Source organism: Leptosomus discolor, chromosome 25 (genome assembly GCF_034619465.1).
Source record: "Leptosomus discolor isolate bLepDis1 chromosome 25, bLepDis1.hap2, whole genome shotgun sequence".
In the NCBI taxonomy this organism is placed as follows: domain Eukaryota; kingdom Metazoa; phylum Chordata; class Aves; order Leptosomiformes; family Leptosomidae; genus Leptosomus; species Leptosomus discolor.
This window is the reverse complement of record NC_141415.1, coordinates 8569199-8584669: the sequence shown is the minus strand read 5'-3', so window position 1 is coordinate 8584669 and position 15471 is coordinate 8569199. Positions and strand designations below refer to the sequence as shown.

At 45.6% G+C, this 15471-nt stretch overlaps 1 protein-coding gene across 1 annotated transcript; it reads right to left on the bottom strand.

The window, feature by feature from the left end:
• Window positions 1-363: 363 nt before the first annotated feature.
• Window positions 364-11119, bottom strand: LOC104344810 (G protein-activated inward rectifier potassium channel 1-like). Its single transcript, XM_086477827.1, has 3 exons — window positions 10469-11119; window positions 2900-3116; window positions 364-991 (listed from the first exon to the last, which is right to left on the bottom strand). The coding sequence occupies exons 1-3, from the start codon at window positions 11117-11119 to the stop codon at window positions 405-407; spliced, it is 1455 nt and encodes a 484-aa protein (XP_086333953.1). The 3' UTR covers window positions 364-404.
• Between the last annotated feature and the right edge of the window lie 4352 nt (window positions 11120-15471).

Genomic DNA, 15471 nt, shown 5'->3' with positions numbered 1-15471 from the left:
GACATGAGGAACAGTCCAACATCTGAGCTGCGCAAAATTGTGTTTTAGCTAGTTTTACACTCTTTTTGGCTTGATCTCTGAACATTTCACTCTGCAACTAAGGATCTGGTCCTTGCTTCGTGAAAAAGCATCTGCATATGTGGAAGACAATGTAGACTTGCAACGAGCATGCTGATAAACATCATTAGGGCTGTGATGTCTTTGGCATGACAGTCTAACCTTACTGCCCCTCAAAGTCCTATTATGCTACCTAAGTTGGATGTGTACAGAACAATTATACAAAAAGGATCGTTCTTCCCAAAAGTGGCAAAACCAAATTTTTGCCTTACTTTACTGTAAGACAAATCTTTCAGGTCAGCAGTCTCAAATACAGTTCATAGCAACAACTCCTGTTGCTTCTGCTCTTAAGAGAGGCGATTAGAGTTCATTTTCCAAAGTTTGGCAGGAAAATTATCTTCCAATTTCACTTCTACAGCACACATACTTGGAGGGTTCTTCTGTAACTTGAGATCACTGGTAGACTGAGTCAAAGCCTCAGCTTTCAGCTGTATCCTGTCATCACTGTCTTCACCGTCAGACATGGAACTTACTTCTTGAATTTTCAAGAGATCTCCACTACTGAAAGTCTTCTCTCTGTTACTGGAACTCATTCTCAGGGCTCTTCTTGGAAGGTCTTCCTTTCTCGAGCTGATCTTCTGAAGTTTAAAAGAGAGCTTGTTTTCCTCTCCTGCAATATCAATACAGTCAAGTGAACAAACCTGTTCTCTTCTGGTTTTGTTGTTATTGACAGGACTATTCAAAGGAGATGATAGAGACAAGTTTTCTTCTTGCTCTTTAACACTGTAAGGAGGAGTAGGGACTTCAAATGTAGCATGAAACTGAGAATAATCGACGTGGAAAAAGCCATCTTCTAGGGACATTACCGGGAGGAATCTGTGACCCCAAAGAACTTCATCTTCTGTATACGAAGTCCTAGCTTGACACGTCATTCCTATGGAAACAGAGACGAGAACATAACATTCTAATGGCAGCAAGTAGACCAGCATATAGAACAAAAAATACAAGGTAAGGCTGATGGATAAAAGTCAATTGTAGCCTGGAAGCTAACAAGTTTATAGATTGTAAAATGGAGCGATTGTTCCTAGTCCATCTCCCAACAGTCAATGGAGTGCCTCTAATTGATTGACTAGCTTTTTATGCAAACATTGGATTAAATATTGCAGACTCATGCTGGGCAAACAGTTTCTGATAAAAGCAAAACATAAAATTAGACAGCAGTAGCTCACTAGCAACAACAACTTTATAGTTTATATGTAATACTGTTTCTTGGAAGTCAGCTTGGGAGAAAGAACAGTTTCTTTGAAGCTTTCTTCTAAGTTTGGCAGAGGCTTACTGAATTCTCTGGCAAAGATGGGGTGTGGGGGGAGCTAAAGCTAAATGAAAAATTTAATCTTCCATTCCTTCTATAGGCTAGGCTACTTTTTCTCCAAACAGCATGTCGAGACAAAATCTGTGCGGAGACACTGCAGCTGTCTTCCATGCTAAGACATATGTACTGCTGTAAAGCTTGTACAAGAATTTGTTCCACTTAGTGCAAACATATATCATTGGCAGTACTTACATGCATGAACTGACAGCTAAAATGTGTTCTCACAAAGCCAACAAATTTGTTACAAACTCAGCATAGCAGTGATTATTATAATTAATACATGTATCCCAGGTGAGCAGAACTTTAAGACTTCCTGTCATGGTACTCTTCAGAGGCAGAATTAGCAGTCAGTAAGCCCAAACTCCGATTTGCTCTCCAATTACTGCTACATTAATTCTCATACAAGTGTAAAATGTTTCCCTTGCAATACCTGGTTAGGTAATTCCATTAAGTGGGGTTACGAATGTATGCTTATCTAAGATACAGGGTTCAACTGCAGGATGAGGAGAGTTTTCTGTGGGGATCTAAAGACTGCTGCACTCGATGTGAAATTCTGCCCCAGCAAACTGTGTATTTGTTTAGGGCTCAGTCCAGCACATGGGTAGTAATTCATCAGTTCTGTTTCCTGTCTGGCATGAGATGACTGCACTTGGCTGCACCAAAAGGACATCACTGTTTCTAAGGCAGGAACTGGGAAACCAGTAATCTTGTTCAAAGGATGAAAATGCATCTTGATTAGTCAAAGTTTAACAAATCCTCAAAAGAAGGGAGAGGAAGATCAGAATATTGATGAACCTACTGAATGATTTTGACTCTTAACAGTACGCATGGATTCTCGATGCATAGCTTCTTACGTAACCACAGCGCGTTGTCACAGCATTCATAAAAGAATAAAATCCTCAAAACACAAGGCCACAACATCAGCTGTCATATGGACAATGCCATGTCAGAATTAAAAAAAAAAAAAAAAAAGAAAGTTAAAAAACCCAAAAGCCCTGCTCACATTTGCTGATAACCACATATTCCTACAATCTTTGCAACTACGTGGTCTGTATTTGTACTGTAAAACTGGATTTATTATTTTTCATTCAATTTAATGCAAGCTAGGCTGAAAGTGATTTTGCATCACTGGCAACTTTTAAAGTTCAACGTTATTTCAGAGTGGTGGTCCTTAAAACAGGAGTCTCATGAGGGTGTTGTACTCCTCTGCGTGCCATACTGAAAGAATGGCAGGGTGCATCTCTTCTTGGATGTACTGGCCACTTTGGGCATCGGTAATGCAGAGCCCTGTGAGCAAGGGAGGTCTCCTATTGGCTGTCAGTGGCCTCTGAAGCTCTGTAGCATATGGCAGGATATTCTGGAGCATCCAGGCTTAGTATCCTGAAAGGATTAACAGCTGTCTTGCAAAAAAATATCAGGACTGAAAAGAAAGAATGAAAATTAGAGCATGCATATTATTCTAAATCTTACCGGTAGTCTCAACGATTCCTTCAAGGATGACAACTATTTCAAATTGCTCGCTTCTTAGTGATCTTTGTGAGAGACAAAAAAAGGGGCTCTTTGAGTTAATTTCATGACAGATAGTTAGTGGAGAAACCAAAAACAGCTGGTCGGCTCCAGTTCCAAATCCAACATCCAGTTCACACTGGTCTAGTGGCAGAAATTCTCCCTCCGGTGTCTGTCGGGACTAAAGATGGAAAGATGATTTAATAATCACCGTGTGAGGCAAAGCATGAAATCAATGCAATGAAGTCTAAACCTGCCTCTTTCGTGACATTACCATCTACAGGGAGATATAGGTAATGCTAAATAGTATAAGGCTACTATATATGACCGATTTTGACTTTTCTTACCATGCCACTAGATCTTGTCACGATCTACAAACTTTGCTATATGATATATATTTTTTTTGACAAAAAAATCAGGTACCACATTACGTGCCTTATAACGGATGTTTGCCAAGAACATCCTGCAGCAAAAGTTCCCATTAAGGAGAACAAAATCTACAAGCCAGGCACATTATAAGCCATTGCCTGAATTAATGTTTCATTATTTTCATATGTTACTAATGTTTGTTTGGCAGACACTGTGAGGTACTAACTCAAAGGTAAGCATCATAGTAATTGTACAGTATGTCTGGTAAGTGATGTTTCCACAAAACCATCTGAATCACTATTAACAATGCTATCATCCCTTGCCAATTTGCATGTACCTCCTACTGTATGTTGAGATTAATAATGAACTTATGATCATTATTAAGCTAAGTGCCCCACTTTTATTCACACCATTTCATGGGTCTGATAAAAATACCGATATGATGGCTCCCCCCGCCCCATAGTGTTCCCTGCAAATTTTCCTGATATTAAAAATTACATCAGTTGCCCAGGCAGCTCCTCAGCTGATTGCTTTAAAGGTCTCTGGTGGAAATTGACCATTAAAATTAGAAGCTTTGCAGAGCCTACTTAAAATCCTTTCTGCTTATTCTTGATTAGAAAGCACTTAACTCTTTCAGAAGAATAATGAAAGATTATTCTGTAGTTACTAAATAGTTTTAACTGTGTTGCATTGGTATTGGCAAATGTATTGGTTTCATTGTTTGGAAACACCATCCATTAGTCCTGAGAGCAAGCAGAAGCTAGCAGCTTTGCCGTTGACTTAGATCTGATTGGTATTCTTTTAAGAAAGTCTCTGTCTTTAAAAAAAAATCCATAAGCAACTAGTGTACCTCCAGATTATCTCTCCACTTTACCTACATCTTAAAAATGCTGAATTTTTAACTGCCTGGTATTTACTGGTGGCTACATAATTTTTAACTGCCTGGTATCTACTGGTACCTAACATACAGTTAGGTAGCTGGTTGAGTACAGCTCCTTCTTAAATACAACGCATTATTTCATTCATGTGCTATGTGTCTGGTTTCTGTTGAAGAAAAAAAAAAATTCTTCCTATCTAAATAACCACGTTCTCCCTTACACAAGATTCCGTTTCTCCACTACTGATGAGGGCAGGGAAAATATCAGCTTATTGCTTGTAAAAGCATTCTCACAGATTATTCGGGCTTTGAAAGGTAAAAGTGCTATAAAATATAAGTGATCAAAACCACTACTACATAGCGATAGTGACAGCCCTTGTCATATGCAAAGGTGTAATCAAACTACTGCAAAAACATCCTTTCTCTTTCCCCGAGAGAACCTGCAGAACTAAGCTGCGGACTACGCCTCTAGTTTTGAGGCCTGGCTACTGTTCTTTCAGCGGGTGCACAAATTGGTTGGCAACGCACAACCTTTGCTCCAAGGTAACAAGGCTCAACACGAGCTGTATGAACCAACCTCTAAACCTCAAAGATTCCCAAAGTTTTATCAAACACAATTACCTAGACAAAGATGTGCATATTTGCACAAATTGCTGCCTGAATGACTTAAGAACTGTTTAATCCACAAACCGCTTTTTTTCTGTGGAACAGTCTTCAATCAAATCCACTCAGTAAACAAATCCAATGAGGATTAGAGGTAACGGATCTGGGAGAAAGCAAAAGGTTGTGTCTGAGGTATTCAGTATCTTACATACAGGACTGATTTATGCATGGCATGGAGAATTTTTAAAAGAAACTTATTTGTGAAATAAAAAGAAATTAGACTGAATAAAGATAGCTTAAAAGCCATAATACGTTAAAAGTCCTAGCCAGCGACCTTTGTTGCATATATGTAGCTTTACTCAAAGGGTCACAAAACAGCACAGAGGACTATAAACTGTCAGCAATAAGTTTGGAAGGAACGCTTGTGATTCTTTATTTTGACCCCCTGCGTAACACAAAGCCAAATAAATTCCACAGATTAATAGATGCTTGAACGAGGGCACAATTACTTAGAAATTCCCCAGCTTTCATTTTAAATGTGGCGAGAGATGGAGAATCCAAAGGTCTAGATGAGTTTCTCCAAAAGTTACCTGCCTCACAGCTAAGGGGGAAAAAAAAAAAAAAAAAAAAAAGACTCCTTCCATGTCCGGATTTTTCCACCTTTAACTTTCTGCCACTGGATCTTTGTTTGGTTTCTTATTACTAGGCAGACTTCCATTGCATTATCACTTGGTCTGCTTTTGTCTCTGACAAACTTTTATGCCCTTTGAGGATTCACTCCTATCCTTTACTCACTCTCGGTGCTTTTCTAAACCCTGTTGTTTATGCACATCATTCTTTAACTGGACACAACATAGTTCTATTATTATTAACCCTCTTTCAGTTCACTCACTTAGAGAACTTGCATAATTATGTTTTGATACCCAGTTGGACTAATTAAGCATTGGAATAGAAAACACGGGATGCAAAAGACAGATGACCATTGCGCTTAATATTGCAGTACGTTGTAGATAAACTCAGGAATCCAGGAAATGCTAAACGGGTACGCGCTAATTGGCCATACAGTACTGTGGTATTTTCAGTTCTGGTATTTGAGAAGAAAAACCCTGATCTCACCTATCTGCACTTCTGTCCCACCCTTAGTATAACAGCTTGCAAGAACGTTTATTATATATTACATTACTGAAATAATATGAACTTGCTACTTCGATACTGCTGTTAAAGAATTGTACCGGGTTTTGGTAGTGACACTACACCTGTCAGCCTCACCTCCATCCCCAGAAAGGTGATGGAACAGCTCATTCTGGATGTCATCTCTAAGCATGTGGAAGAAAAGAAGGTTGTCAGGAGTAGTCAACATGGATTCACCAAGGGGAAATCGTGCTTGATCAAACTGATAGCCTTCTATAATGGCATGACCGGCTGTGTAGACGAGGGGAGAGCAGTGCATGTTGTCTACCTCAACTTCAGCAAGGCTTTTGACACTGTCTCCCACAACATCCTCATAGGTAAGCTTAGGAAGCGTGGGTTAGATGAGTGGACAGTGAGGTGGACTGAGAACTGGCTGAATGGCAGCGCTCAGAGACTTGTGATCAGCAGCGCAGAGTCCAGCTGGAGGCCTGTGGCTAGCGGTGTTCCCCAGGGGTCAGTACTGGGGCCGGTCTTGTTCAACATATTCATCAATGACCTGGATGAAGGGACAGAGCGTACCCTCAGCAAGCTTGCTGATGATACAAAACTGGTAGGAGCGGCTGATACACCAGAAGGCTGTGCTGTCATTCAGCGAGACCTGGACAGGCTGGAGAGCTGGGCAGAGAGGAACTTAATGAAGTTCAACATGGGCAAGTGTAGGGCCCTGCACCTAGGGAGGAATAACCTCATGCACCAGTACAGGTTAGGGGCTAACCTGCTGAAGAGCAGCTCTGTAGAGAAGGACCTGGGAGTCTTGGTGGACAAGTTGACCACGAGCCAGCAATGTGCCCTTGTGGCCAAGAAGGCAAATGGTATCCTTGGGAGCATGAAGAAAAGTGTGGCCAGCAGGTGAAGGGAGGTTATCCTCCCCCTCTACTCTGCCCTGGTGATGCCACATCTAGAATACTGTATCCAGTTCTGGGTCCTCCCAGTTCAAGAAAGACAGGGAACTACTGGAGAGAGTCCAGCAGAGGTCTGTGAAGATGATGAGGGGACTGGAGCATCTCTCTTACGAGGAAAGGCTGAGAGATCTGGGACTCTTTAGTTTGGAGAGGACTGAGAGGGGACCTTATCGATGCTTATCTAAAGGGCGGGTGTCAACAGGAGGGGGCCAGACTCTTTTCAGTGCTACCCAGCACCAGGACAAGGGGCAATGGACACAAATTGGAGCACAGCAAGTTCCACCTGAGCATGAGGAAAAACTTCCTTACTCTGAGGGTGTCAGAGCACTGGAACGGGCTGCCCAGGGGGGCTGTGGAGTCTCCTTCTCTGGAGATATTCAAAGCCCACCTGGGTTTTGCAATCCTGTGCAACTTGCTCTAGATGAACCTGCTTCAGCAAGTGGGTTGGACTAGATGGTCACCGGAGGTCCCTTCTGACTCCTATCATTCTGCAGTTCTGTGTGATCCTATGGTATCGTTTGCACTTTCTGCACATGCCCTGCTTATTGAGTTATCGAGATCACAATATAATGGATCTTCTTACTCATTTGCAATGCCTGTCACCTGCCATCTGCGAACTTTCTGTTACAATTTTCTTTGCTTCCAAATTATTCACGGCTGTTAATCAGTACAGCTCAAAGAATAGGTGCCTGCTGGTCATAGCCCAAAGTGCACTGGCTCTATGGCTACTATGCTTCACAATTTTATTTTTAAAACTATTACTTAGCACGTGTTGAAAACAGGCTACGATGATTTGACATTCCTCCACTTTCTGAATCAAAATGTCCTACACTACTAGCTGAAACACTTTACAGACCACTTAACGCACCAACTCTGTCACGTTTATCAGTGACATCTGTAGTCCCACCAAGAGAAGATAAAAATAGGTATCCTAACTAATTTTAAAAAAAACAATACTGATTGCCATATGGTGGACGCTGGTTGCTGCTGCTATCATCAGATCGGTCAGGCACACTAGTGAGGTCCAGGAATTTACAGGCAGAAAAATATGGTTCACTGTTACACTGAAAAGGCCAGGACTAGGAACTGCACATTTTCAGCAGCTAGTTCCAACCAGCTTCTTTCTATTTCTTTCCCCAGGAGCTTGCTTTTTCCTGCTTCTAAAGCACTCAATGTAAATTAGAAAGACTTGGGTTTCTGGAAATGTTTCTGCTGAAACACACACGCTTAGTCCTGTAACTCTGTTTTCCAAACTCGCCACAACTCAGTCCAAAAAGGGCCCCAGACTTATCGATGACATTACTACACCATGATGCTGTGCAGTGCCCTGGACCAAAAAGCCAAGCCAGCACAGCATGGTGGCACCACTGTAATTTACCGAATATCGTACAGCGCATTATCACACTTTCAGTAAATGCCTTTCAGACAGACTTAGATTGGTGTGCTTTCTTTACAAGGTAAATCCTCGGGGCTCCATTGGTCCGAACAAACCACTATGCTCACTACTAAATATGTCTCCTATCTCAAGTACAAAAGTGTGATAAGACATATTTCTTCACATTCTTTCACTGTGACACAAGTAAAAAAAAATCTAGCTATCTAATCAGGTGCAGGAGAAGTGTAACAAGATCAGCTGTCAACAGCACTGCATGAAGCACAGCGGAAAGAGCACAAATCACAAAAAGGCACAACTTGCTAACAGTAAGCGAGTTCCGGCACATTCACCGTAAGTTTACATGACACACAAAGCTACTTCAAAGCAACTGATGTAAATTCACACGCTGCCAGAACGGCCACTATGACTGCTGGAACAGCCTGTCCAGTTCAAGGGGCACCTCAACGCACTGAGGATTTACTGAAAGACATGGGAACTAATACCACAGCTTGTAATGAAGGCTGAGGGGGCAACTAGTATACAAACATTAACTTTTAAACTTCCCTGTGTCCATAGCTTATATTTGCCAAAGGTCGCAAAGCAGCTTTAAGACAAGTCACGGGCATGACGATCGTTCAAAAGAAATCAAGTATTACTCACCAATTCATTGTCTATTCTATGAAACAGCTATCATAAGATGAACCAGTCAAGCAGGTCCATCAAATGTCCTTGTGTTTTCTGTCCCAACCATCTGCATACTAGCACTGTGTAACAATGGAATTATCAGCAGAAAGCGCACCAGGTGTTGGTGTCTTATTTCAAAAGAAGTTTATAGCAAATTACTGTCACTGTAAAAACACAACTGTGACACCGCTTTTATTTCACTTTGACTTGCATTCTGTCTTGGATGATGGACAGAATTAAATACTTTAGAAGAGGCTTCCTGCTAATTTTTTAATACAGATCAACAAAAATAATGGTTTAGCTGGCTTTCCAATTCCTACAAAAATTTGCTCCACTGTAACTCCTGACAGTTTGTTCCCATATATATGTATATGTGATCTCTTTTTGAATCTTAACAGATTCTCCATTTTAAATGGTATTTTGTGGTAAGAAAAATTAACAGCTCAGTCAATCGTTCTGCACAGAACAGAAGGAAAACAGCCTTTCGTATTTACCATTGTCCTGCCATCTACTGTATCGTGCTTGTTTCTGCAGATTATTAAAATGGTCAAATAGCTGCTCCAAAGAGAGGATTACCATCCAGAACACAGAACGCTTAGGACATTCACATATGATATTCTGAAAGTAACATCATCACTGGGATCCAGCTTCTGATGCTCCCCATCAAGTGTGCTCGCACGACTAGATGTAGCTGCTGTGAGCTGCTATGTTTCTTCATCTTGGCATGCTGCATGCAGCATTTTCTTTCCATTCTACTCCTGCCTGATGCATCTTTTGGACTTCCACGCCTGCCAGACTCTACTGTCTCCTGATGATTTTTTTTTTTGTTATGATCTCCTTTAAATTAGTTTGCTCGCATTCTGAATTATGCTGACCATTGTGAGTGGTTAATAATAAATATTGGTGACAATCAAAGGGCCTTTCCACTAAAGCACCCGCGCAATCCCTCCGAAATGCTGGGAGGCCACTGGCTGAAATCATGGGGTAAGGAACTGCAAGTTAAAGCTCCACAAGTTTCCCCAAGGAGAAGAGGAGGTCGAGGTTGATCTTTGTCCTAATTTAATGTCACCACAAATCACTTTCTTATTCACAGCCATCACCTGCTAGGAGCATGCCTTAGTATCCCTCCCTGCAGCTATCCTGTATCCCGACACATCCATCCTTCCTGGCCAAATTGGCTTCCTGCCAGCCTCACAATCCACTGGAATGTCCCTGGGATGTCTCTGATGAAACTGTCTTTTCCCCTATGCCTGCTTGGCTCTTTCATGGCTCCTACTATGAGCAGCCACAGCAAATTTTTTCAAAGCCCTTCATACTGCCCCAGCCATGTCCTCTCGCCCACATGCCAAGGGACAGGGCAGCTGCCCCTGGTGCAGGGCAGAGCCCACCAGCAGGCAGCATCAGGGGCTGCACAGGTGAAGCCTCATGCTGCCCGCACTATGGGCACGTGGTTGCACTTGGCCCGCACCCTGCCCGTGTTGCCCACCTCAACCCAGGCACCCCATCCTGCCCACTGTTGTGCCAGGCTTCACCTTGATCAGCTTGCAGCGGATCTGGGCAGACACCATGTGGCTGTTGCGGAGGTTGCCGACACGGAACATGAGGCAGAGCTTGCCATCCCGCTGTGAGACGACTGCAGCATGGCTGAACATGAGGGTCTCGGCTCGCTTCTTGGGCTGGGACATCTTGATGAACATGCAGCCGATGAGGAATGCATCGACAATGGAGCCCAGCAGCGACTGGAAGAGGAAGAGCACGATGCCCTCAGGGCAGCGCTCGGTAATGTAGCGATGCCCGTAGCCAATGGTGGCCTCGGTCTCTATGAAGAAGAGGAAGGCAGAAGGAAAGTTGTACACGTTGGCCACGCACGGATCGTAGGTGTCATCATGCACCCGGTGCAGGTCACCTCGCAGGTAGGCGATGCCCCACCACATTGAGGCCATGACAAGCCAGGCGACTGTGTAGGTCAGCATGAAGATGAGCAGGTTCCAGCGCCACTTGAGGTCCACCAGTGTGGTGAAGAGGTCAGAGAGGTAGCGGCTGCTCTCGCCGCCCAGGTTCCCATGTTGCACATTGCAGCGCCCATTCTTGTCCACGAAGCGCTGCCGCTCTCTGCGTGTGCCACTGCGAGCCGGGCCCACCGCCTGGTACTCGTCCCCGAACTTCCTGCGCACGGCAGACATGCTGCCGGCTGCCGCGGCCCTCCGCGGGCGCGGGGAGGATCCGGCGGGCCGGGGGGCGCGGCGGCACCTCGCTGCCTGCGTGCAGCAGCCGCCGAGCGCGGCGCCGGCCCGCGAGGAACGGGGCGCACCCGGATGCCCGCGGAACGGGAGGCAGCTGCCGCCACTGCTGCCCGCTCGCCGGCAGCGCGGGGAAAGATCGGGCAGAGAGTCCGCGACGACACCGCGCACGGGCCGCCGCCACCGCGCAGCCGGCGGGTAAGCTGGGCGGGGGGCGGGGCGGAGCCGGGGTCTGCTCGTTGAGCGCTGCGGGGCCGCTGCGGCTGCGCGGTGGTCGGGGAGGCGGACCCCGAAGGGAGGCTGGGCGGTGGGTCGGCGGCGTCCTTTTGCTGCAGTCAGCGCCTCGCTCCGCGTTCAGAGACCCTCGAGCGGAAGACTCCTCTGCAAATGTCGTTTCACGGTAACACCCTGGTAACGGAGTTCAGGCTGCTGGAGATGAGAGGATGTGAGCGGCGCCGAGTCATCCGCCGAGAGGCCGTACTGCCGGTACCACTAGGGATTTTAAAAGGAAATCGTGAGATAGGTCAGCTCTTAAAGGAATGCGAAGATGCTAATCCTCAGTCTGCATTTGAAAGAAAATAAGTACTCGAAGTAAACCAGGCCTAGTCCATTGGAGTTAGACCGTAATTGCGTCTATGCGTTCCTGCTTACCGCTGAACTAGCAAAGCAGCTGTTCAAAACAGTTCCCTGGAAGCTTAAGAGATTTCAGCGCAGCTCTCGTGTTTTTTGATGGACAGAAAAAGACCTGATATCAGCAGTGTTAATTACTAATGACGTGAGAAATTCAAAGTGGGGCTGTGCTACTGACTTTTACCCCCTCCCCCCTTACTACTTTCTCAAAAAGTTTCTCAAAAATAATCCATATTTGAATTTTAATTCTCAGTTATGTAAGAACAGTATTACCATTCAGGTCAGGCATTTCAATACCTGATTTTCAGCAAAGCGCTGTCATTACAAAACCATAGACCACAATTACTGAGTTTTTAGAAAATACGTCTGTAATAACTTGGATTGTATTTTGCTTCAGTTCTAGATTGGGAACTGAATAAACTATTGGTCTGTCTGAAGTTTAAGTTCAGTATTTCCACTAAATGCTAAAGCACAAGCAAGTATTTTTAAGATGTTCACGCTATCAGTCTTGGCATTACATCATTAATACTTTCCAAGAAGGCTCTGTGCATAGCTGCAGTAGGTGCTTTGTGGTATTTCAGGAGCCATATTTTTCAGAACTCAAGAGGATCACAGTTCTCTTCCCTCTAATTTCCTCCCAAATCAAGCACGTCATTTTCACCGCAAATACGGAAAGCAAATTGTCAGATGAGATGAACAATTTGAGATTAAATTTCCCTGGTCAACCAAACTTTATAAAAATATTTCCTTGTTCCTAAGTATCCATTGCCAGAAGAATATTATACTTTTGGTATTTCTTGCAAGAGAAGGACTACAGCAGTGGAGTCAGTGAGAAGGCATCATCCAAGATGTGGATAAAGCCCTTTCATTTATTTTCTAATGGTCCAAAAATAATAACATATATCTCCAGGCATGTGCCTGCTCATTGGACAGTCTCTTAATACTCAGAAGGAGGAGAAAGCAATAGAAGAGTCTACCTGACTTTTTAAAAGCATAATATTGTGTATAGTCTGTATGTAGTACCACAGTAACACAGTTACCACATACCTTTCTCACTCTATTTTGACAAATTTTAGTTATTTACCTATATAAACTTTTACTATCACAGCAATGATTGCCGCAGAGGGAAGCACTCCTGTTTCCACCCTGGCTCACAAGAAGGAAAACGCTATTTTCTTTCACATTATTCTTTGTTCAGGTGAACCTTAGGAGAATACTGAGAAGCATTTCTACTTTGTCTTTAATCAATGCCATTTGTCACGGTAATGACCTATCACTAATGAATAGCTTTGGAGAAATTAGTACTTAATTATACATTAAATTCTATAAAGCATAAAATACAGCGCCCCGGAAGCTTCCCGAGCTCCCCTGGAAGTGCCTGACCCGCTTCACGGGAAAGCCGCGCCCGGCGCCGGCACCTCCGCGCCGCAGCCCGCAGCCGCCAGGCCTGACGGTGCGCTGCCCCCCCCCCCCCCCCCCCCCCCCCCCAAGAGAGCACGACGAGCCCGGCCGGCCGCAGCCGCGCGCAGCGCTGGCGCGCCCCCCCGCCCCGCGCACGTCGTGGGGGGGAGGGAGGCGGCGCGTAGAACGGCTGTAAGGGCGCATGAGCGAGGCGCACAGCGGGCTACAGGGACGCGAGCGCTGGGAGCTGCTCTGCGGCCTGCCGGGGCGGGCAGGCAGCTAGCACCGCAGGGGCCCGGGCTTGGGCCCGCACCCTCAGGTAACGGTCGCCCGGCGGCAGCATTGCTCCGGGAGCGCGGCGCGGCTCTGTACCTGCAGAGGCGGCCAGGGCGACGCCATTTTGCAGTGGCGGGGCCGGGCCGGGCCGGGCTCTGACGCTGCCTTCGATGCGCGGGTCCCGGTGTGCGGGAGCCCCCAGGCCCGCTGGACTTTGCCTGGCGGGCTCTGGCTGAGGACGGGGAGTCGGGTCTGTGCCTGGTGGAAGTTCTGCGGAGTCCTCCGGCTGGCAGAGATGGGGCCGGAGTGGTGCTCGCAGAGCCCGGTCTCGCGGCTGGCGAAGTAGGTCTGGAAGAGGACGTCTTGCTGCCGGCGTGTGGGAGGTCTGGTCCCGGGCGTAACCTGCCGGCTGCATACCCGTTGGGCCCGCGGCTGGGCCGTGAGGAGGATCGGCCGCGCTACCCTTGCCGCCGGCAGAGTCATTGGTATCCGAGGTCGGTCGAGCGCATGGAAAGCTCTCCGGGGCGGAAGAGCCCTGCCCGGCGGTGCCGGGGAGCTGGTCTGCCTCGCTGTGCTCCGCCCCTCGGGTTCCCGCCAAGCTCCTAGGTCGCGTGAGGGGCGACCGGCCGAGTGCAGGCCGCCGGCATCCGGTCCCGAGCGCGGGGCAGCGGAGTTGCGCGCCTGCTGTGGGGACTCGGACGAAGAGCCTGTCCCCGTGGTGCCGAACAGGGAGCGAGCTGTCGTTTTCACTGTGCTTCTTTCAGCCGTCGGTCGCTCTTGTAGTGTAAAAAAACTGGCCTGTACCTAAAGTAGGTGCAGTACCCAGTGAAAGACTGGCTCGGTCACTTTTGCACACTTTATGTACACGGAAGCAAAGCGAGGAGAACTCCCGTGTCGCAGCTATCAGCTGTGATAGTATTAGCACGCAGGTGCATTTTCTGACCTAATCACCGGGATGATCTTTCGGGAAGATGTTAAAATGCAACTGCTTTCCAAAATGGCATCTACCTCTTTGGCTGCTATGTCTGCATTAGTGAAGCTTGATGTTGTATTGGGCTGTGAACCACACTAGGCTTATTTACCAAGGTAATGGGAATATGCTAAAGCATATTATGCCTTTAAAGTGGGAAAGTGCATTTGAGTCTATTCATACTGCAGTGATGAAAGGACAGAGTCACTGTTTTGAGCTTCTCTGTCAAAATATCACATGCTGGGGCTGAATTTAGTACCTTGAAGCCAGCCCTGTGTACTGACATGGAGCGTGCTGGTGACAAATTATTGGATACGGAATTCTTTTCATTCTTCTCGGTGTTCGTTCCAATCAGTCCTGGCTAGCAGGGTTTTTACAGAGTATGGGAAGTGTCTCTAGGGGAAGACTCCATTTTGGTTGCTGTATCTAACTCATCTAATTCTGGTGCTTCCGAGTTTGCTGTTAGGTTCTTGAGATGTTAAAACATGAGTTTTCCAGATTCCTCTGTGGGAATTCTTTTTCACCAAGAGTCTGGAAAATAACTCTGGTTTTCTTGGGGTTTGGTGGTAAGTTTGAGTGTGGAAAGCACACATTGTTACAAAGAGAGCAAACAATTAAAGTTCCCTTTCTTGATAATTAGGGAAGATTTTAAATGCATGTTAAATGAAATGCAATAGTCAAGGAACTGGAGTGGTTGAATGAATTGCCTATACATTTCTTTTGTTGTGAAGTGGGGGGTGTGTCTGAAACATTTATTTCTTTAAAGCAATAGGTAATAAAAAATTATTTTGAAAGTTAAATAAATGTGCAGTATATGTAAGAGACTGGAGTATGATCCATGGATTAGACTGAAATTTCAACGCTGCTCACTTGCTTAGCGAACTCAGTTATGTTTTGATACCCAGGTGGACTAACGAAGCATAGCGGTAGAAAATACTGGGTGCAAAACACAGGTGACTATTGAGCTCAGTATTTTGGTATGTTGTAGAGAAATTCAGGAATCTAGAAAATGCTAAGC